Raw genomic sequence first — 24109 nt, forward strand, 5'->3', positions numbered from 1 at the left:
CACGTCCGTTTATGGTTTTGCCCTACTTCAGTTCAGTTAGTTCAGTCAGCATTTTACATTTGATTCTTGTCTCATCAATAATGCACGCTGACTGTAAGTCAAAGACATCAGAGCAGAAAATCAACAAGCAGAAACGGGTAAAGGGAGGACATGGAACCTTTCTCAAACTGAGTCAAACATCACAAATGACATCTCATTATTGTATCGGTTAGGAATGAGAATGTATGGAGAGCAAATGTCCTCACGAGAACGTGAAACGGACGTTAAAAATAAATAAAATTAGACTTGGGAAGTGAAGTCAGACAATTTTTGTTACAAAATCTTTTTTCAAAATGTTGATCTTTTCCACCACAGAAAACTTGATTGTACAAAATTAAATATCGTTAATCCTTTTTAAAATGTGTTATCTGAAGATCAACTATTTTTCTGTGATGCATATCAACGGATACACAAATAAACAAAACTTGTGTAAGTCGAATTTACAGAAGTTTTTATGGATTTTTTCTGGGATGGACTAAGGGGAAATAAAGAAAGAGGTAATATCTTATGTCTCAAGTATATAATATTTAAATATACAGTTTTCACCAGATATTAATACAGTAAGTGTGTGTGGAGGGGGTGCTTGTGCGTCTTTGCGTGTGCATGTGTGGATGCTGACAACCGGACTGGGTTTGGTCACAGTGTTGGGACATACCGTGTTTAGTGTATTATACACACAAACAAATTACATGAGGAATTAATGTACTGTCCCACATTAGAAGCTGTAAAATCTAAATACTGTCAATAGTTTTTAATCAATTGGGTGAAATGTTTATTGTTTTATAATGTTTTCCAGCAAGAAAGCCATCCTGGACATTGTCTTATCTTAGCTATGATGAAATTTCCAGCTGCTGTAATTTACCATTCATTTATAGTTGCCAGAACACGCCGCTGGTGTGTGAGATTTATAACCAATGAGATAAAGCACAATGCATTAGGAGTGACATCATTCTGAATGAAACTGACAGAGATAAAAGAAACATTTACAGAAATGCTGGCTAATGGATAGTCATTTTCTAAATGATCAGATTTGTAATTTCAGTCTGCAGACAAAAGAAATCTTGAAAATGCATTGCATCATACACTATCGTTCAAAAGTTTAGGATGACTTATATTCATATCTTATTCGTATTTGTCAAAACAATTATGTGATGATGAGAATTATGTTCAAGAGAACAAAAAAAATTGAAACATTTTACTGTCTTCAACGTTTGCCCTGAATTTGCAGAATTGTCATTTTATCAGCCAGTTTCCTGAGCTCTGACCCTGAGATGCTTTTTAAACATCTTATAAGGTTTCCTCGTTCCTCGAAAACGTTCCAATGAAAGAAGTTCTGTTTTTTCACCCTTTTGAATCATTTCAAAAAAAGGGATGTGAATTTATATCAAATTATTTTTAAAATCACAAAATACATTTCAGTCAAGTGATCCAAAACGTTTGAACGGTAGTGTATAAGGGAGCTGTATACTGTAAAAACCCAAATATAATTGACTAGAGAGGGTCTTGGTACTTGGGTCACCATCTTAGCGACCCCCTAGCAACGAGCCAGAACACATGAATCCTAACAATGGTGGCAGGATTTGCAGGGAATTTGATAGACCGCTACAACGACATAATTGTAAGTAAGTAAAGTTTATTTATATAGCACATTTATCACAGCAAAGCTGACCAATGCGCTGAACAAAGTATTTTAAACATAAAATAAACAAAACAGATGATACAGTAAAACGATGGAACATAGATAAAATTCAATTTAAAATGCCTGGGAATAAAGATATGTTTTCAACTTCATTTTAAATGGTTGATTTAAATTGTTGATATCATCAATGACGTGAAAACGTATTCAATCACTGTTATCACCTGTAAGGTGCATGGGCCATGCTTTAGAAATAGTTTAAGTCAAGCATTTATCTTCATGACTCACCTTCAGTATGAAACAAATCCACTCAAAACTACCAACAAGATAACAGATTCAGAGGAATCAACATTTTAAATGAAATGGCACTTGGTCTTTAAATATTAACTCAACGTGCATGAACAAAAGCATAATGGAAGTTTTGCTCTTTCAGCGTCAAAGGGACGTGACCACAGAGTCTAAAATGCCACTACATAGCTTTAGAAGTTTGGCAGGAGGGCATAGCTTGCCTTTCTTATTTCACACACCGAGCCTCTTTACTGTCTCGTGAAATCTCTCTCTGCTAATTTCTGGATGAATCATGAGGTGAAGCACAAGATGAAACCCTTATTGCTTTGCTCTGTGGGAGAGATAGCTCTGTGCTTTCTCAAAGGCTGGATTACACAAATCAAAACAGAGACGTGAGCCACCGAGTATCCCATCCCCTTTATTTTCATTAGAGCTTTCACAATATGACAGGCCATCGCTCTTCAAATGCTCTCGGAATATTTGTCGCCTCTTCAAAGAAGGCTTATGAAGAATGGCCGTGCACGTGTTACAGATCCTAAAAAGAATTCATCTGAAAAAATAAAGTAGTCAGGAATGGTCAAGGATCTTATTAGGGTTTAGAGGAACGAGTACAAAAAACCCCTGACATCTCAGAAATGATGTCACAGATAAAATACAAATTCTCTTTAAAAAAGTCTCATTTACTTTCCATACAAAAAATGAGTTTCTTAACTTTTTTTATGTAGCCATGAGACTACAAAGGCTTTTTAACGGAAAAGAGTGGCATGGTTATCCGGTGTTTTGTTGATATATTTATGTACCTTATAGTCAATTGTGTTAATAAAACGCATATTGCAACCAGAAGGCAATACGTTTTTAAAGAAAGTTTTCTTTAGGATTGTATTTGGTTTTTGAAGAAAACATTGAGTTTAAGTTTGACATGTTTCTTAATACATTCCTTTGGTTTCAGAAAGAAGTCATAGGCATCTTAGATGGAATTATTTAGAGTAAATGAGATAACTTTTCACTTTTGAGTGAGCTATCGTGCCATTGCGAAACACTGCCATCTTCTGTACCTAGACGCACTAGACACGATTATCATATGGATGAAATAAGTCTGAAGTATGGCTCTTATAATGATTATCATTTGTGTGCAGGAATGAAGTTTTAATGTTAATATAGGCTACTTACATTTACAGCTTTTATCCAAAGTGACGCCTTACAAAGCATTCAAGCTGTACATTTGATCAGTATTTGGGTTTCCTGGGTGGGAATGAAACCGATGACCTGTGTTGCTAACATTATTGTCAATATATTGAGCTATGGGAACGCTGCTGGGGCTAGAAAAACCTGTAAGAATAGTACATCATAAACAAAATATGTAAACATTACCAAACTCTTAAACCATACGAACAAATGTTTGAAAATGAATCCGATGTTGCTTTTAGCGTTTGGCAATAGGTCCAAAGGTTTTTCAAGAAACATTATTGAAGTCACACTTGTCAATTAGATCAATTTAGAGATTTCTATCCTCTTACAAAAGTTTGTTCAAGTTTGTTATCTCCACATGCAATGCATTTGCTAAACAAAAGAAAAAAGGGGGGTCTGTATTCACTTGTTCTATAAGTCCACTCCTTAATGTCCTTTATGTCTTGCAATATGTAGAAAAGTAGTTGTGAAGTCACCCTTTGTACAGTAGCGTCAGAGCAAAAGTCAAGGAGCAGACAGGCAGCAGTGTGGCTGCTCGCCAGCGGGAGGCGCTGTTGCACAGATCCGATCCGCAGCAGTGGATCTTGACTCCCGGCAGCTCCTCCGTGTGGCAGTGTCGTGCTGTGGCACAGCCACTGGTCAACATGATTCCCAATGCAACTGGAGCAAACACAAATCACACATTAAATGCATTAGCTGATAGTTCTGATGTTGAAGTTTTTGGGTTAACATTCTTTTGGGTTAACATTCTAATATTCATTGAATGAAAACTGCAACTACAAGAAAAAGAAGATCTGGCAGTAGTCTGAAGAAAAGCTAGTAAGTGGCATTCACTCTTGCTCAGGGTTGAGTCATGTGATGGATTTGTGATGCACGCTGAGCTGGAGGAGGCCGGGCTGGCTCAAGTTGTGAAAGAGGATAACTCTGGAGGATTACGCCTGGCTGTTGATCTGAAGCGACAGAGGGAGAAATCCCTGATGATCGCTGTCTAAATGCTCTTATCAGCCTTATCAATCCACCGCGTCAGCCTGTCACCTACCTAGAACACTGCCTTTGTTTAGGAGCCATATGACAATGGTTTGCAGTCAAAATGGAGAGAATTGAATAATTTTGTCTCGTTTTCCAATGTAAGAGAATTTAAATTTGTTTATGCTTAAAACTAGAATAAGTATTAGTATAGGCATTCTTTTTCTCACCCATCAAACAGCTTTTTTTCAAGATTTCCTTAAAAGCACGACATCACTGACTTGTCTACAGATATCGATGAAGCATTAGACATCCAGACAATCTTACTCGGGAGGTATTGTCTCTTCTAGTAGATTTGGAGATGGAGGTGTTAAATGTAGAAGTTAATCAGATGGGGGGCAGGGAAGACCGTGATCACCACAAAGCCAGGAAGTCTTTTCCGAGGAGCGATCATCCACTTCTTAATGCTTCTCGTGCTGCCAAGGTGTGGTGTCGATTACACACACGAGAAGGATTAAGAAGTCACCCCGAGGTTCTGCAGCTCAGAGGATTTCTCTCTACATTTGATACCCTATATGTAACCCATGAACAACGGCGTACATAGTTTTTCACGATCATAGACATCAGGTACGCTAGCGGGTGTCGGCGGGTGATAGGTTACGTTCTCACCGCTCTCGGTCCTGATGCAGAAGCGATGCTTGAAGCCCTTGTGAGAGTGGGAGCAGGTGATGACTTCAGGGCTGGAGCAGCCTACGTCCACGTACCTCCGCTCATGCACGATGTTGCAGGCGTAACACTGCAGTGCTTCGGCTATAAAACACACAGAAATGCTTATCAGAGCTGTGGAGAACATGAGATGAAGAGGAATAGTCTGATGTCTATGCATAACCATTGCTATTGTCGGCGTCTCTATAGAAACGATTGATTTTATACAACATGTTAGCATTTTATCTTCAATTGCATTGAATTGAATTAATACTAAAACCGTAAAATAAAATAAAATAAATTATTTAGCGATCAATGTCATGTAAACAAACAGATCAGAGACCCAGATTCAAATATTGTGTCCCTTCGACAACTTTGCATCTCTTTCGCCCTAGGACTCGTGACTACCGCCATATTTGTATTTGCATATTTGCGTGAACTATTCCTTAAATATCAAATATTGTTTGACTCATTGCATCTTTAAAGACTGGTCTCATAACAATGCTTTGGAACTGCAGTGCTTCCCATTTGTCTCAGGCATTGCAAAAAAGGGATTTCAAGAGTAAACAGTCTGCCGTAATCCTAAAAGAGCCGAGTTTATATTGAGTGTACACTCCTCTTCTTCTACCGTACGTTTCTTCATCTGACTGTGGCTGCAGACGAAGCAGGTTTTAGGTTGTAGTGACTGAGATTGAATTTATCCTGGAGGTTTAAAGTCAGTCAGCCATGTGCTCAGAACCCTGCTGTTGATACACATGCTTTCATCCGTGCTGTGCCCGTGGCTACTCCATGACAGGTTGTTATTAGGCTAATGTGGCGTTCCCAGTTGGTAATGGTGTGCGTGAAGGGCACTACATTAAACATTATTAATGAAACTTCGACCAAAAACATATATCATTTACATTGAGAGGGAAAGACATTCACTTGCATGCATTATCGATGCGATTCAGTCCAGCACCCTTCTTAATGATTTGTGCCTCGATGATATCCAGAAGAAATCGGCACAATATGTATTTGCTTTCGACAGGTTATTGGCTTTTTCTCGTCTATGGTCATTTCTGGTTTGATGAGGGGATGGTCTCCTTGGCCTTTTTAAAAGGCAGAGTTCATTCGGTGGCGATGGTTGGCTTTACATAACCTTCTCACTGGAATGTGTTTGGACAGAAATGTTGTATTTGCATGAGAGATTAGATCTAAATGAGGCTAGTGAGCTTTGGGAGGAAGCAGCGCTGGCAAACAAAGACTTTTGAATTCATTACTGTCATACAGCTCTGATATTTTGGGCATAAGGCTTTGCCTCCAAGTGGGACACAAGCGAATCACAGAAGTGTGTTTGCTTGATTTAAAGAATTTATATAGTGAACACGATGGACACTCATCTTACGTTTTGTGAAAATGAAAGTCGCTGATCAAAAACAAACCAGATTTACATAGGCCTTCCTATGAAAATGAAAAATCACAATGGGTTTGAGAAAATCACATTGAGTTCAAATGAAACTTTTCTCTTTAGAAAAAAACCAAGAAATCTCACAACTGTCGCCATTAGAAATTCAGAAGAGATCTCAACAATGTCGCAAACTGAACTAAACAAAATTAAAGATGTCAATATGAACTCGTCGTATTTTCCCAAATCCAGATCATTGCACCTCTACAATCTACATTCATTTTACACCTCCATACACTTTTTTTATTCAGCTATGAAAGGTCAACGTCTGAGCAAAAAAAATACACCCCTGGGTTCATAGGCAAAAGGAATCAAGTACAAATGAACATCACCATTAGACATTCACTCTTTCCAATACACACACACGTTCAAGAATGATTGACAGACAAACACACACCTACCTTGAGAGAGGAATATTGTTAGCACTATCAAAATAAAATAACAGAGTCCATATCCACGCCGCGGGCGAGTCATGGGTACAGCTGGGGGAACAGTCACCCGGGACACAGCGACGAAAGGGCTGGTGGTGAGAGTAATCCTCATGGGAGCTTTACTCTCTCTATCGTTCAGTAAAAAAACAACATACACAAACTCGAAAGGAAAAGAGGAGGGGCATACAATTGAAAAAACTAAAAGCAATGAAAAGCATCAATGGTATATTGAAGACAGGCTTACTTGCATGTCTTCATTATAAAATGCAGTTATACTGCATGTGTCTTGTTTTCAGCATCCTTCCTAAGCCACCAGAGAGGGAGAGAGAAAGAGAGAAAGAGTCTTCAGTCACTGATGGAAGCTGGCGGTCCGTCTGAGACCCCTCAGCTGGATCAGAGGTAATTTGCTCACTGGTAATCCCAAAGCCCCGGATAAACACTTTCACAGCCAGTTTTCTCTAACAGTACTCACACGAGCCGTGTATCTGAGACCTCGTGCCATATTCCGTTCAATGAAACTTAAAGAAGTGAATCCTCACTTGGGAAGTGATGTTTATCGAGGGAGCGGCTGGGTTTCGGAATACAGGAAGCGCTTGCTGTGCTTTGAATGACCTGAAAACATTTCTTTGACCTTTTTAGATATGTCTTCTCTTTTCTTATGTCGCTCTTCTCTCTACTTAACACTGGCCGTCATGAGAGAGAGAGAGAGAGAGAGAGAGAGTAGAGGTGCCTGGCATGTGTGATTTGTATCAGGTCTAAATGGGGAAGTGATGGGGATGGTATTAATCTTCACGTGAATTAACACATTACGGCAAAATGCGGGCGTGCAATTTCTTTAAAATAGTAATCACACAGTTAAACTATATTTTTTCAGAGAAATTCTTTGTGGCTTTCCTGTGCAAATGTTGTGGTTGTCAGGGCTTTAAATGGTTTTAATCCATGTTTAATCCTAGCAGAGGATCTCAACCTTTCTACTTCAAGGACCCTTCCCATAATTCAAAAGAATATCTGAAGCCCCCCCCCCCCCCATTCACAATTTCAATCAACATTTTAAAGCTTGACATACACCACCGGTCAAAAGTTTATGAACACTTCAGTGAGATGTTTCTCATTATTTTAAAAACGTTGGATCAGAAGCTGTTATCTTAAATGTATAAAATTGGTTTCGCAGACAATACAGTTATTTTGCAAAAATGTATGTTTTTGTTTCTCAAAAAGAACAGCAAATAAGAACTGTGAATGCTAATTGAAACAATGAGTTGCGATATACTTGCCTTAGTTTTATTTTATCATTTTGAAGAGTTTAGTCATATTCTAAATTGTGAATAAGTAAATGAGTAAGTTTTCAAAAACTTTTGACTGGTAGAAAGACATGTTTTGTATTAAAACACAGAAACGAACACTTTACAATTGGGTTGCATTTGTTGACATATAAAATGCATTAGCTAACATGAACTAACAATAAGCTTCAGGGTTTTCAGCATTTATACATTTTTGTTCATGTTAGTTAAGGGCAATACGGTCGTTGTGCATTAATTCATGTTCAAAGTAAAAAAACTGTATTAGTAAAAGCTAATATTAACATGAACTAAAATGAATAAAAGCTGTTGAAACATTGTTTATTGTTACAGTTCAGGTTGAATAATGCATTGCTAATATTAACTAATATTAACCAATGGATCCCTATTGTAATGTGTCAGAGAAATATCTTGGTTTTTAGACATCTTTGACTGGACACTTTTGGCCCACGTTAATAGTGTGATTTTGGACCATTCGACGGTCTGAGTTTACCTGGTTACATCATTTTAGGTCATCTTGGAAGTAGTGTGCCACATGGTTCCTTGGACATCGCAAGTTGCATGCACAAATTTGTGGTCTATGTCGTGAGTACTGCTCAATATAAGCTAAAAAGTCTGTCCCAAACTGCAGTATAGTCAATCTTACAAATTTGCTTATTTGCTCAGTGACCTAATAAAACGGTTTACATTATATGATTTCATATGAGATTTCATTTTACAACACAATTTTCTGTTTCAAAATGTTAATTTCACACTCATACTATATGTAAATCCAAAAACTGAAGGTGCCGCATTTTTTCGCTTAAATGTGGCATAAACATCTCACTGAATCTCTTAAATGCAAATTACGGATTCCTGCCTGCGGCACAAAGATAAAGAGAGTGTGAATACAGACTGAACACATCATTTCCTAACACCCACTGTGTTTGGCATGATCCCGAACTGCATTTTGTGCACAAAAGATGAACCTTGCAGATGATGAACGGTTTCCCAAGTACCTCCTGGTTCACTTATGGGTTGCACATAATTGCTCATAATGGCTTTGCATGCATGAAAATTCTCGTCTTTCAGGACAGGAGATGAGGGATTGACAGATATGTACTGGATTATGAATCTCGTACAGTCGTGAAGACAAAGCACCAATTCAAAGAGTGAAAAACATTGAACGAAGTCTTTAAAAGGCAAACTGAACTATCACTTCTGCCTTTCAGATGCTAATGAGAGATGTGTGTGGCTTTAACCGATCATCAGGTGTGTAGTGCGTCACAGTATCATTAAGCTCAAAAATCCCCTTTAGAAATAATTTTGCATCAGAAGAATATGCGGAACATCCGATTTATTTTCACGTGAGCTTTGATGTTCTCACATTAGACTGGCAGGAATTTGTAAGAGATTATATTTGTTCACAAATCAGACGGTATTGTTGGAAAATTGTCCAGTTGGCATACGATCATTGTGCTATGTGTTAACCTTGAACTAGATGAGTCTATTGATTTCAAATGATAGCAAATTATTAAAATACTGTCATATTTCTGCATTACGGAGTACACTTCAGTGCATTGAATACATGATGCACTTACAATGAAACAGTCCGCTTGAAGTCTAATCTAAGTCAGAATGAAGTCAGAATCTAAAAAGCACAAAACAAATCAGATTGTTTTTTGTACGGTAGATTCTCTCTCCAAAAACAATAACTGCCCCGGGGTGAATCTACTTCTGAACTATTGTGACTCAGCCTGCAGTACAGCTCTGCCTGTTCACTTTCATATAGCTCAAAATCAACTCAGTCCTCACTCGGAATTCATGACGCTGAACATCAACGCCGTCGCTCACCATGCAGTTTACTTTGACATATTATGATGAATCGACAAGGATTTGAAATATCCTGTGTATCCAAAGAACTGCAAGCGTGATTTTCGACATCACTGGGACATGCAAAAAGAAGAATCGTACATAAATCATCTCAAATACAGGAAACCTGAACTTTATCATCACGATACAAGATGAAACCCCTTTCAATGCTTTCTGCAATTATAACAGTTTGTATGGATGATAGAAGAGCTAATATTGAAAGAAATCATTAAATGTTATTCATTTCATTAAAGGGATAGTCGGCCCAAAAATGAATGAAAAGTAGTTTCAAACCAGTTTACATTTCTCTGTTCTATCAATGAAAGAAAGTTATTTAGAAGAATGTTATCCACTGAGATCTCTTGGATAGTCAAAAAATGGACTAAGTTCTTCAAAATATTTTATTTTGTGTTTAAGAGAACAAAAAACATGCAATATTTTTTCTGCAATGGTTCATCTATGGTGCCCCAAAAATCACAGTTTTTCCAAATATTTCCATTTTTGGGTGGACTATCTCTTCAAGGAACAATGACGACTAAAGTTGAAGACTTGTGTTCATGAGGCTTATATGACAATGCGAGACCACAACTTGGAGACCTTTTAAAAGTGAACCATAATATAAAGTTGGCGCTGTTTGGGTATAATCTGATTTGAGAAAGCATTTCATTTGTGCTCTAAGAGTCACAAGCTTACAGTAAGCCTAACAGTGCAAACTAGTCGTATATAGTGCATGCCTATAAGCAGCTAATGGCTTTCTTAAATCCAGACACCCGAGGACGTGTAAAACAATCAGGGCATGAGCATAAGATGTTGCGTTATTGCACTGCGTGTCCACTAGAGGTCAGAGTGGGATGCACAAGCACTGCACCAGAGCTTAAAGATAACAATGCCTGGTCCTTTTTTAAATGACCTTAAGTAAATACATTCTCTCTTTCAACTAACCACATCAAGGCATTGCTGCAAAAGATGCATGTGATTCAGGGGCATTTTCCCATGCAGGGATTGGTTTAACCAGGATGAGGATTTAGTTAAATTAATACATTTAATTCATTTTATAAACACGCCTTGTTACTTGGGTGCTTCTTGAGACGAAACAATGGCACTCATGTATTTTAAGAAATGTGAGTGCAAGCTGCTCAGTGCACAATGTAATATCGTGTGCAGGGTAAAATGTCATACTGTGATGCATATACAGATACTTCAGTCCTTCACTCCTCCAGCTATCCTTCTACACCAGCAGTGAGGTTAGAGATATAATTTACTGTGGACAATAAGCACCTGTGAGCCCAAGTGCAGTATCAAATTTGACCAGCAGATGGACTGATTCCTCCATCCTATTCGAGCAACAATTTACTGTGGGACAAAATTTAAAACAATTGTAATATATGTATATATAAAGTGCCCTTTTAAAAAAAAGACGTATTATACTTTAAATACTGCATCATACTTTTGTCTATGGGAGATTAATGTCAACTGTATTCGTTTTCCTTTGTAAACTGTGTGTCTCTGGTGCAATCACAGAGTTGTTGTGTTTGTTTGGGCATAAGCTTTTAATGAAATTTGGCATTTCAAATCTGGCGCTAAAACCACAAGACTTATCCCAAACCACAACAAACCAAAGGCAGCAGACAGGGAAAGTCCTTTACACCCCCCCCAAAAAACCCATGCCAAACTATACTGTAATGACATAGTGTTATGCTTATAAGAGCATTTTTAGCTCTTTATTGAAAATTCGTGGCTAATATTAAATGTCCCGATGAAGGCTTTTGAAACCATAGTGTGTAGAGGTCATGGTGTCAGACTCAAACCTTGACCTCTTCAAGTCCCAGTTTACTAAGTGGTCATCATACCTGGTAAGGTCTTGTATATTTCATGTATATTTTAGAAAAAGTTCAGAAAACAGGGAAGGACTGAAAACTAAAAAAAAAGGGATCAAGATCATTTTTCTACAATGTGCTAATGTTCAAATTATTACAATGTTTATTTTAGCATTATTGTTGAATAGGTGTGTGGGACAGCTTAATGTCTAATAAAGGCATTAAGCATGGCTGAAACGTTACTGAAATGTTAATAAAATAATGAATATTAAAAAAGTTTAAGATGGCAAAAACATAAATAAATATTATGTGACCCAAACTTTACTTCCAGTAGATCTCCACAAAGAATCAATAACTATTGAGTAGTTTTAATTGTATTGAATACAATTAATATATAATGAAATGTTAACATAAATTAAATCTAAAATAAATTGTTATATTAAAACCAAGGCCGGCCGCCTGTGTCCGGTGAAACAGTCCATGCGTCTTACATTTTCGCTACTTTGATTTTTGACTGCACTTCTCCGTCAGAAGCGCTTTTTAGACTTTCAATGAAATTTAGCAAGAACAGTATCATCCATTTTGCATCTTTAGCACAAATCATACAAAATAAAAGAACTTAAATGGCTGGTCCAACAAATCCTCTATAAAAATGATATATTTTAATCTCCTCAACAAATCATCTGTGCTATGTTGACACTTGCTGACACCACATCTTAAGTATGAATGGAATATTTCTATGTATTTTTTTAACAAGTAGAATTCTGTCAAATGAAGTTTTATTAAATAAGCTTTTCAAATCAGCCAAACGTCACTACGGAGGACCACAGACATCAACCTCTAGTTTACGTCGGTTTGACACTAACTGAAAAACAGATGGATTTGGACAACACATTTCGCGAATTATTTGCGAACCTTTAAATGAAAATATATCATTGGGATGTAAACCAAATGCACTTCTTTTACATCCTGTGCTTTTAGTAAACATCTCAGCCCTGGCGTTTAGTGGTTTGTGTCATTTTAGCAAATGCATATGAATGGAAAATCAGCTTTCACCTCCTTTGCCTCAAACACTATTATTTATGTAATTGTGCATCGTGTATTGATTTAAAGAAACCAATAGCAAGCACAGATTCGGAATACAGAATGACTTTCATGGTTTCAAGTTAAAGGTTCGATACATTCTATCTCAGAGATGAAACTACATACTGAGAAATGTGCTATTTTACATGTTGTGCATGCAGCCGTCATTTCTAATACAACATTTTCTGTCCGTGCAGCTGGTTGGCTACTGACCCGGTAGGTTTGTTTGACAAAAGAAGACTGCAGACAGTTTTATTAACTTTACTTTGAACAGCACTGTGTAAACTGTGATATTGCTTTTATAGTTGACATCATTTTAAAGACGCATGAGAAATTGAAGATTTGACTTTTGCAGATTGAAGATCTTGGTGCCTCGGTGGAAGCTGACAATAGTTGAGATATTGTTGAGAGAAACATCTGATTACTGGGGTTCTTTTGTCATGAATCACTGAAAGGAAACCCAAAGGACATTTTTTAGAGATGCATCAGGCAATTATCAGTATCGGTCGATATATCCTGTCAATCAAAAGAGGGAAAATGTCATTCATTTATGCTCTGTATACAGAAAATGTTAAGAAACATCACTAGTTTGGTGTTCATATTTAATAGTCATTTTATGAATTAATGACGTAGAAATATGAATTTAATCGCTCCAAATAGCAGTGTCAATGGAGACAGTATTGTACCTTATTCATTAAGGTATCAACTTTCTACTAAAATTGCTTAGAATAATTTAAACAGAAACAAATGAGACAATTGTTAAAACCTACGAAGAGTGTGAAGGTCAAATCTAGATTTGAGTTCATATTGAGATCTTCAGTAATATTGACTTTTGATCACAGACTTGACAAATCTGAGCTCAGTTTGTGACATTGTAGAGATCGCTTCTAAAACTTATGGAGACATATCAGGAGAAATATCTGAGACGCAGGAAATTTTCCTTTTGCAATCCTTTTAATCTCAGTTGAATCTGAAAGTTTGCATTGTGGATATGACAGCCGGTGACAGAGTTCATCGGTTGTGCTTTTCGCAATTCTCTGATTTTAAAGCAACCTACAGTTCAGGGTGCTAATTGCTGGAGGCAGTTATAGTCTTGTAGCATTACTGAAAATCAATATCGGTCACCAGAGAGAAAGAGAGAGAGAGAGAGAGAGAGAGAGAGAGAGAGAGAACAAGGTCTAAAAAAAGCTTTGAAATAAATGACCTGCTGAGTCTCCTCACATCTAACTCTACGTCACCATGTCACCTTCTGATCATCTCACCCATGCAGGAAAATACAATCCTATCACTAACAGCTGCATTGAAATGAGGTTTCAATTCCTCAGACAGGTTAAAATCTCCATCAGCAAGTGCCCATGTCTTCCATCGCTGTAATCCTCGTTTAGTAAATGACCCTGAACGGCTAACAGAGAAAAGAGGAAAATCAATATGTTTGAGCACCTTCAGAAAGCCTCTAAACTGCAAGATGAGAAAGGAAACACAAAGGTTGCGAGAGGCATTTGAAAAGGAGACTTTGAAGAACCCCGTGCAGTGAGATGCGGATATCCGACGGGTCTTTTCATCTCATCCCTCTTATTTTGCTCCAGGTTCCCGTGTCAACAAGCTTGCCCCCCCTGTCCCCCCCTAAATCTGAAATTGTATTACATCAAACCAAACAATTTTGGTTGGCAAATAAATGAACAGGAAACATACATTTGAGTTTACAGTAACTTGTTTTTGTAGCTTATTAATAAATAATCCGTAGTGTGCCCCCTAAAAGCACAAGTTCCCCTGCCTGTCCCCCCCAGTTACTGTAGTCTAGAACCGCCACTGGCTACAGCATCCAGAGCAGCCGAATCACATTTCAGAACCGAATCCCAAGCCAAACGCAGTGGCCAACCTTATTAGCTGTTCCCACATCAGTGAAGCTGACAGTTACAGCCTCTGTTGTCCTATTAGCCGACTCTAAATCCTGTTTATCCCGAGTTCATCCCAAACATCAGATGTTTTACGATTTCTGCGCCACCTAAACTAAACTATAAATCTGAAGCTATGAAAGCTTTAGTGTCCGACTGCGCCGTTGTACCAACAACATATCGGTTCATTTTTCTGGTTATGATGTACAATTATTGGAGTGGGGTAACAGGGCTGACAGCTTGCCGTGAAATGTTATTCTGCGTTTTAGATGTGAATTAGTACAGCAGAATCGATGCATATCATCAGCCAGCAGACGTCTCAGCTGCGCTCCGTGAGATGTTTTTCCTTGGAACGCTATTCATTATGCATCCTCAGTCAACAGCAAGGGCCATCAAGCATTTTCAAATGCTAATTGTTGCGGTCGGTTCCAGCGAGTCTGTTCAGCGCGACAGGAAGAGATGGAGCTGCTTCAAATGAATACATTTATTTTATTGGCTTTTTTGTGATAGTTCACCTTTTCATTGGCTGGAATTATAAGGTTGTGAAATGCAAAACATACCAAATAATACTACAAAATGGGAAAAAATCTGTCTCGGTACAGCAAATATATCACAGCATTCATCAAACTGCCCCTTTTAGAGTTGTAAACGCTGTTTAATTGAGTATTTTACGAAAGAATCTATTTTGGGAGGTTTAAGAAGAGTTTTCTTTCGTCTGTCCCCGTTTTAAAAAACAAAACATCCATGCAGCCTCCGCGGTGAATTTCTAAACAGCACAAATAAATGTTCACACACAATGTTGATTAGATCTCACTTTGGCTCAGAGAAAAGAGAGCAACGCTCATGAGGATGAAGAGAGATCAGTTGGATCATGTTGCTATGACAACGGGGGGAGTGTCAGGTGGGAGAGTGATTAAGGGGATGTGCCACATTTAGAGATTGCTCGACGTACACGGGAGACATGAGGGAAGGAAAAAATAATTGTCCATTAAGGTGCTGGTCCAGACAGGCAACAGGACCACCGATCTTCATCATAAACACCCGCTCATATCTATTTCTTATTCATTTTTGCACCTTTAGCTTCATGTAGAACACAAAAACAATGGGAGTGGGGGGTGGTAGTACTTAAGACACATGCGCAAGACTCCATAATCGGACAATTTATGTACATTTCATTTTATACTATGATTCAGTGTAATCTGGGAGGATCAGATTTGTATAGGTCTCTGTATTTCTGTTAAAATATCTATACACTGCTGTTTCAAGATACATTTCCTTGAGAAGCAAAATGACTTAAGATAATATTTGTATCTTCGTTTCACTTTTTTTATTTAAGATTAGATTTAAAGTAATTTTTCTTACTCCATTGGCAGATAATAAAATGGAGAGATCTAGATTATATTTAGATGCAGATTAAATTCTAGATTACATTTTTTTATTTAAAAATAGATTTAATGTTATTTTCCTTACCATATTGGCAGATATTTTTTGTTTCTTGATTTCCAATGTTTTTTATATGTGCACGGGAAAACAAAATAAAAGTTTTTGCCGTGTAGCCAATGCTTTAAGAAGTTGTTATGTCTTTTCTAAGGCCTCTAGACGTTGTTTGTGCTTTTCTGCAGGTTCATAATTTAAGCACGACTTTTGGACCGCTGCGAGCTTAAAAACAAACACGTACACCCACTCTACTACCACCCATACAGAAACCATCTGCTAACATAGTGTGGAATAGGAAAAAGTGTAACGCACACAGGCCAAGTAACAGGGTTTTCCTTCCATAGAAACATACTGTCTAAGTCAAATCCTTCAGTTATTATATAACGTTTCTCAAAGTAAGACTACAAGGACAATTTCAAGACAACAGATTCAATATCTGCGCTTGACATTTTAGTAAAAGGAAGCCAGAACGTTAATAATATTAGGCTATAAGCAATAATCATGCAGACAGACCTACCAGTTCTAGTCTGATCTGACAACAATTCTTGACTGTTTTATGAAGTAGCTAAATTGTTCAAATCATACAAAAATGTACAATTAAAAAATGTAATAATGAAGCCCCACCCTAAACCTATAGTCTCGAGCATCTATCACAGCATTGGCCAAGGGACGTCCAACAGGGTGTTTGACAGACATGTAAAGCAGCCAATCACAATTCACTTTGTTCAGCATCATGTTTAGGGGCATAAAAATGTAATGTTGATGTTCCCACAATAACAGACCAATATGCAACAAGTCAGTCATTTATTCATGAATGTTTACAACACCAATACAGAATCAGACTCAAAAATGACTTGTTATCAAAGCACCTAACACATTTTTGGAAACTTATAAAGGATTGAAGAATTTCAAATCATATAACAAATACAGATTATTTTGTGGACATGATTCTGCTAAAAACAGGAAGCTGTTGTTTGACTTTTGTTGTGGTTAAATTTGTATCTTGGGGAAGGGTCCCTCCCACAATTCTAACCCCTTGTAAAAGCTTTTTAAAGTCTTACCATTAGACCTGTGATGTGGTGCGTAGACAACCAATCCTAGCCAAATTTTAGATGTATCAAATTCTGTAACAAGAATCCTTAACAGGGAACTAGAGAATAACAAATCTGCGCTGATGGAAAATATAATGAGAGGATAAGCTAATTTTAACAAGACATTTGGTAGAAAAAAAACTCTGAAACACACTTTTCTCATCAGTCCCTATTGAAACCAGGCAGGGAAGGATCTCAACATTTCAAGGATCTAAGAAGTCAGAGGTTTGTGATGTCATAATATTAATAATCATTTGAAAAAATTATTTATATAAAGCCTTTCAATTGAAGAGTACACCAATATTTCGAACAGTCGTTGAAGGCATACTCAAATCAACATCCAAATCTACCAGTTGACCAGTAAGTTTAGAAGTTTTGTAGTTCTTTAGTACCAGATAAATGTAAATTGGTTTGCCTCCAACCAAAGCTTGAGTTCCTAAATGCAGGATGATGGTGGAGAAAACACAGAGGTGGAAGGAGTTGTCCGCATAGCAATTAAAATTAAGCCTGTGGCATTTGGTTATCTGACCAACTGGAAGCAAATAAATAGTGAAAAGATGAGGGACCAGGACCGATCCCTGAGGGACACCGGAATTGTTGTATTTGATGGATGATTTGTGTATCTGGTATGGGACAAATTGCATTCTGAGAAAAACCAATTAAAGGGCAGTGCCAGTAATTCCAATTGCTGACAGCCGTGAGAGTAGTATCTCATGACAGACAGTGTCAAAGGCTAAGCTGAGGTCTTACAGGAGAAGAGTGATAAAAATACCAGAATCTGCGGCTAGGAGAAGATCATTGAGAACCTTAACCAGTGCTGTTTCAGTGCTGTGTAGCGGACGAAAACCAGACTGAAAGGGTTCATAAAGGTCTTGTGCGGGTAAGCAAGCCTGTAACTGGGTGGCTAGAACTTTTTCTAATATCTTAGAAAAGATAGTTTTGAAATAGGCCTTTAGCTACTGGGAAGAAGGATCAAGGCTTTGTTTTTTTATCACCAGGGTTACAGCAAGTTGCTGATTGTTACGGGCCAGCAGATGCATGTGATCTCAGAATTTAGACCTGCCGGCCGAGCAGGTGACACACATTATGTTCATGGAGGTGCCTTCCATTTCAATCTGCTTTTGATGTAACGCAGCTGGCAGCTGGTTCTGGCTTGAAACACGGCCGCGTTCCATTATACATGAGCGGAACGCATTAACACTATGAACAATGACAGCTAAATCCATAATAGAGCGTGTGGAACTAGAACTGTACATTAATGATCAGGCTTTAACTCAAAGCTTACCAGTCGTCTGAGAACCTTGCAGTAATTCTCAGCATTTTGAAATGGATGAATTAAATGCAGCGAGAAAGAAAGACAGTTTTGTGAATATGTTTAATGTACCCGTCACTCAAAAAGGCATATCATTTAATTCTAAAACATTGAACATTGGACATTGTATTAATAATTGAACTAGAAACATGTATACTTCTATAGCTTTTCAGCAATATCCTAGTTACTCTTATACCTGAATGAAAACAAAAAGACTAGGGCACCTTCAAAGACGACATTTAGATCTTACGTTCTTTCTATTTTAAGGGACCGGCTTATCATGAAAGCTCTGCCAATTATATTGAAAGCTCTGGCTGTATGACCCAAAGCACTCTGACACCCATCCAGGTCAGTCTGGGGCTTTGAACAGAGTATTGAACAGGACATGTTGTTTACACTTGATTTGTAAGAGAATTGCAAGCGAAAGCATCTCGCCCTTCATTCTGCAATCTATTAACAGAACACAAATCTGTTTAATAGAAATTGAGCTTTCTGTTCAGAAATTCAAAAGCAAGATAATTATATTGCAATTGCAAGGCACCTTACGATGGACAATTTACCTTTCTATTGTCCGTATTTAAAAGAAAGGTACAGAATACGCTACATTATATAGTTATTAGTTTTGATATTCTCAAATATATTGAATAAAGAGTAAATTAAGAGTTTGTTTTCAAATGAGATGACTCTGTTTAAAACATCAAAATCATGTTTTTTATTATGTCATAATGTTGTGGCTGGAATGCACTGATTTTTCTTAAACTAGACATCATACACTTGCAAAGTTTTTGAAAGTTTCAGAAAGAAACACACTAACTGATCAAATCTGCAGTCCAGACTGAAAATCTGTGCAAAATCTGAACAAAAGTCTTGAAGTGCATTTTAGCCTTAGCTGTATTCTTTTTAGCTATGGCTTTAAAGGTTCTTATAACAAGTGAATGATTTACAGCGTGAGGTGAATGTGTAAAATGTCACGTGTGTTTAATTCACCTTGCTAAAATGCCATTCTCCAACATAGCTCCGAAACTGCAAATTGTGTTATTTTAATTGCGTTTCATGCTGAGACAAAAACGAAAAACTGGTCGAAAGTCTTTGTTCTCTGAAACTACGTTTGCACTTTTAAAGTGTTGACAGCTCAAGGCATTCTGTAACCGCACTCATGGGGAATGTCAGACTCACTAACACAATGTTGTATGATCAATCCTAACCACACCAAGTCTCTACAGTAAAATCGAATCTGAACGCAGTTTAATAAATACAGCTTTGTGTGCGTTTTAACCTTTCTTTGATCCATGTTCGAGTCCATAAAGGCTGACGTATTATGGCTGTTTTCCTCTGTATCAGTTTTATGCCTCTCAGCTATGTTTCTATTAGACTCCTGTGAAATGATGGGAGGTCTGTTCCTCTGCTGGCGGGTTTAGCTTGTTCAACAGCTTCCAGGCTTTAATGCGCTCCAGTGAGCCGCTTCTTATGATAAACTGACAGGCTTGTTCACACCCTAGACTGTCTAAAAACAGAGTAGCTATGAACGTAAATTCACGAATTAACGTGAGATTAAACGCATTCCATCATCAGCCACCTAAACCTATCCGTGACGTTTACTGATGTGTTGATAAACAAAATGCATCCATTACCAATGTAACACCTGTGCAGTTTCACAGGAAATGCAGTTCACAGTTCTAGAGCTTTTCAATCTATTACATGCCACGGACACCTGGTCATCCTTATGTGATTTAAAAGACATCTATCTTTCATAAACACCTCATTTATACACTAAAACTAGCACATGGCAAGTCAGAATCAAAACAAAGCCATGTCTTTCTCACACAAAACCTAAGGCTATGCTATGACTCCGCTGCAAGACCAAGAATAACCATGACATGATAGCGGAATCGTTTCGTTATTTATTGCTGTTAATTGCATAATTTGTATTTATTGTTTGTTTATTTTCATTATTGTTTATTATAGATTTTTATTTATTTTTTATGTTTTTTTCCTAAGGAAAACTACAATGTGTATAATTTGTTTATTATTTATTCAGTTTTTGCATCATTAGCATGTAAATTTTAAATATTTGTTTACATAATTTTGATTTATTTACTTTAAAACAATCATAGTTACTTAACAGACTAAAAACTAACTCTCACTATATTGTTATTGTTATATTTTTATGTATTATTTTCTTTTACATTTTTGTAAAGACCTTTATTACAGTTCTTTAACAGGTTTTCACACTTAATTTTGTCACGGATCTCGGGGAGAGAGCTCAGGGGAGAACCCAAACGCAGGCAGCCACAGGGGTGAAGGGGTTAACAAGGACTTTAATAATAAAACAGGAACAAAACAGAGTACACAATAAACTGAGGACTAACACTTGACAAGAACTTTGACTACAAAAACCACCTAGACTAACAGAACACTCACACTGACTAGACCATAATAATAGTCACTCCACGACATGGCATAAAGCATGAAAGCATGAACCAAGTACAACAAACCAGCACAAGACAATAGACAAGAGGGTATTAAATAGGGAGACTAACAAAGGAGATAATGATGGGCAGGTGTGGGTAATGCGACACAGAAGGAAAGCTATACTAGGAACGAGAGGGGCGGGGCCAAATGACGAGACAGGAGAGAACGCATATTATGTCCTGATTGACCATATGTGCCTCTCCACATAAAACACGTGGGTCTGTCATGATTCTGCCCCTAGACCAGAAAATCAAGACAAGAGCAGGCAGAATCATGACAATTTTTAGACTTTCTTGTGTAAAAATAGCAAACGATCAAAGATTAAATACATTTTTGCTATTTTTGCTAGATTCTAACTTTTGTAACTATTGTAGCTTTGTAATTGTTATACTTTATTCTCATCTAGTTTTCGTTATTATTGTGAACATTTTAAATTATTATTCAGACGTTTCTGTAAAAAAATGCATGAAAAAAGTGGATGGCAAAACATGCATTTTAGTCTGCGAGGTAATACATTTGATGCTCATGGAAAAATCAGCTTTATCGCTATGGGAGATGTTTTATGCTCTTCGGCCATGTGTCTCCATCCCCTCGGCAGCAGTGCACTGTGGGTAAGGAACCGTATCGAAGGTGCTAGTTTGGTTACTGGATGAGAGAGAGGCAGATGGTCCACACCGTCAGATCTGGTCCGTCATCCACCTCTTCTTGGCAGCAAACCTGACAGACTATGACTCAAGTCGTAGGCTTTTGGAATTGTGTGTTCTCAGTTAACTGAGAGTTTCAATGACTTATTTAGATTTGCAATTAAAATTGGAGATCCTGTGAATGAGCAGTCACCACGAAGAACCCTGGACACATCTGAGAGGCCTGTTAGTTCACTTTAATGTAACGACTTCTTATTATTCCTGACAAGCTAAAGCCTGAACACACGGAGATGTCCTCAGCCCTGTCTTTTACTCTCCCTGAGGATTGGTTTAATAGAGGCAAAGGTCTTTTTAAAGATTGTTGCAGAGCCTTTTACTACAAAGAAAAGGACACTGCACTGTTGGAAATCACATAATGGCTGAATGGAAGTAGCCGTCTAAAAGTGACATAAAAAAGTTCATATTTAGTTTCTTTGTATACTTCAAATGTTCTGAGGTATTCTTTCAACTACCTGTAATTTACAGCTTATACATTGAGATTTATAACACACCGTCTACGCCCACATAAAGTCCTCGAAGGCCATTATCTGAAACCCGTAAGAGATCACAGATGAGATATCTTTATTATCTCAGTTGTTTCTCTACTAAGACACCAATGAGATTAAACAGAGAACACATGGAAATGTTTGCTTATTTCAGATATTTTTCTACTGAGAAAAAGAGGGCAGAAATCTCACAAATGTCTCCATTAGACTTTCAGAGAGCTCAAGAAACTGAGATCGAAAATTTCCTTGAGACTAAATATGAAATGATTGATCTACAAAGACAATGCCAAATTGTTGTAGGCAGGTGAATTAACTGAATAGGTGCAAAAATAATCCACTTGATCATAGAGAGATACACATTAAAATCGATTGAAGGAAAAATGAAAGATCGGAGGAAATTTAGCAAGAATTCAAATTCAACAGCGGCGCAGTTTTCAAAGGACAAGCAATGCACATCACGCATTGAATGCCTTTCTGACGCAGGGAAAAGGGTGTCAAGAATGTGTTCACATGACAAAGGCTGACAAACTAACAAGATTCTTCAAATCTCGTATCAAAAAAACTTCTTTTGATGTTAGCATGAGACAATCTGAGACAAGTTCACTGCACATAACAAGCAAGTCTTTGTGTGATGTTATTGATAATTGGATTTTGAAACCGTGTAGAACACAGACAAACACTGCGTCTGAAACCGCATACTGTGACAGTACGTGCTGAATTTGAATCGCATCCTACCTACCCGTATGAGTGGGAGCAGTATGAATGCTTTTAGGACATACTGCGTCCGCCATGTTTTATGGTCATGTGACCCATGCTCTTTGACCTATGACGTATTAACAACAACCTATGTGTGAGCGTTGATAAAAACTGAATTTATTCATGAGAAATGCATTTATTGACTCTAATGTTTATTTGATTTCCTTTTCAAATTTGACCGTTGCTCAGCTCCAGTGGCATCCTGGGATGGAGAAGTGTCCATCCGATCTACACTCTCAACTGAAGTAGTAGACCATCCAGGTATTTCTCGCCTACTGTTTTCTTGCATACTGAGGTTTCTGACATACTATATACGACTCATACTCATTTTCGCCTACTATATGGAAGTGGACGATTTCGGATGCAACGAAAGTCAAACATTCTTTAGGTTACGTTGCTCGTTATTGTAATTTTCCCAAGCAGTATACTTAATAACTACACACTGAGCTTTAACCATCATAGTCATGCACATAGAAACTATGCATCACCAAGCAATCACAAGAACATTTTGCCCTTTCCAACAACTGAACGTAGGAATACAATCTGGTGTCAAAATGACTTTATATTTTTTTGTGTTTTAGATTCTACATTAAAGGCTTGGTTGCTTTCTATTAAACGTCTTTCAGAGAGAGGGTTCTTAGTGTTTCAGAGAGAGGGTGATACTGTAAAACAGAGACCAAGCGTTGTTGAGAGCGAGCGAGATAATAAGAAGTCTCTTTGATGCTTGTCACAGCATGATTTTAATTCACACTTCCATTTTCGAGCGAAGCCAGTGGACAGCTGTTGTTGCAGAATAAAAACTGTACAATTTTATGTCCTTCATGAGAATATGGGAAGACTGTCTAAGATCCCCAACCCCGTCATCGTGTCATCATTTTGAACTCGAGCGAGACACTCGGCCGGAGGTTGTTCAGTTGAACCGTCGCTCTTTGATGCAAAACGTTGACAAGTAACCAAGCGACAGAGAAAAAAAATTCGATTATGTAACCCTGCACTTATCTCTGAATGTTATAAGATAAGCATGAAAAGATGCAGGAAATTGACGGCGCAATGAGTAATCTACAAGTCCAGCTTCAGGTCCCTCTTTATTCAGCTTTCCCCATCGGAAAGCACAGACATATGGTTTTGTTTTATGAAAGAAAAACTCAGAGGATTTTGCCATCGTTTAAGACAGATGCAAAGGCATTAGGAAAAAGCATAGTGTATTTCAA

General features: G+C 37.6%; 1 protein-coding gene across 1 annotated transcript; it reads right to left on the reverse strand.

Annotated features, from left to right (window-relative positions):
* Positions 1-1653: 1653 nt before the first annotated feature.
* Positions 1654-7073, reverse strand: LOC306890488 (uncharacterized protein). The gene is made up of 4 exons (XM_079450263.1): positions 6942-7073; positions 6668-6825; positions 4787-4927; positions 1654-3811 (listed from the first exon to the last, which is right to left on the reverse strand). The coding sequence occupies exons 1-4, from the start codon at positions 6953-6955 to the stop codon at positions 3624-3626; spliced, it is 501 nt and encodes a 166-aa protein (XP_079306389.1). The 5' UTR covers positions 6956-7073; the 3' UTR covers positions 1654-3623.
* Between the last annotated feature and the right edge of the window lie 17036 nt (positions 7074-24109).

This window comes from Barbatula barbatula (assembly GCF_947034865.1).
Source record: "Barbatula barbatula genome assembly, chromosome: 2".
NCBI lineage: Eukaryota > Metazoa > Chordata > Actinopteri > Cypriniformes > Nemacheilidae > Barbatula > Barbatula barbatula.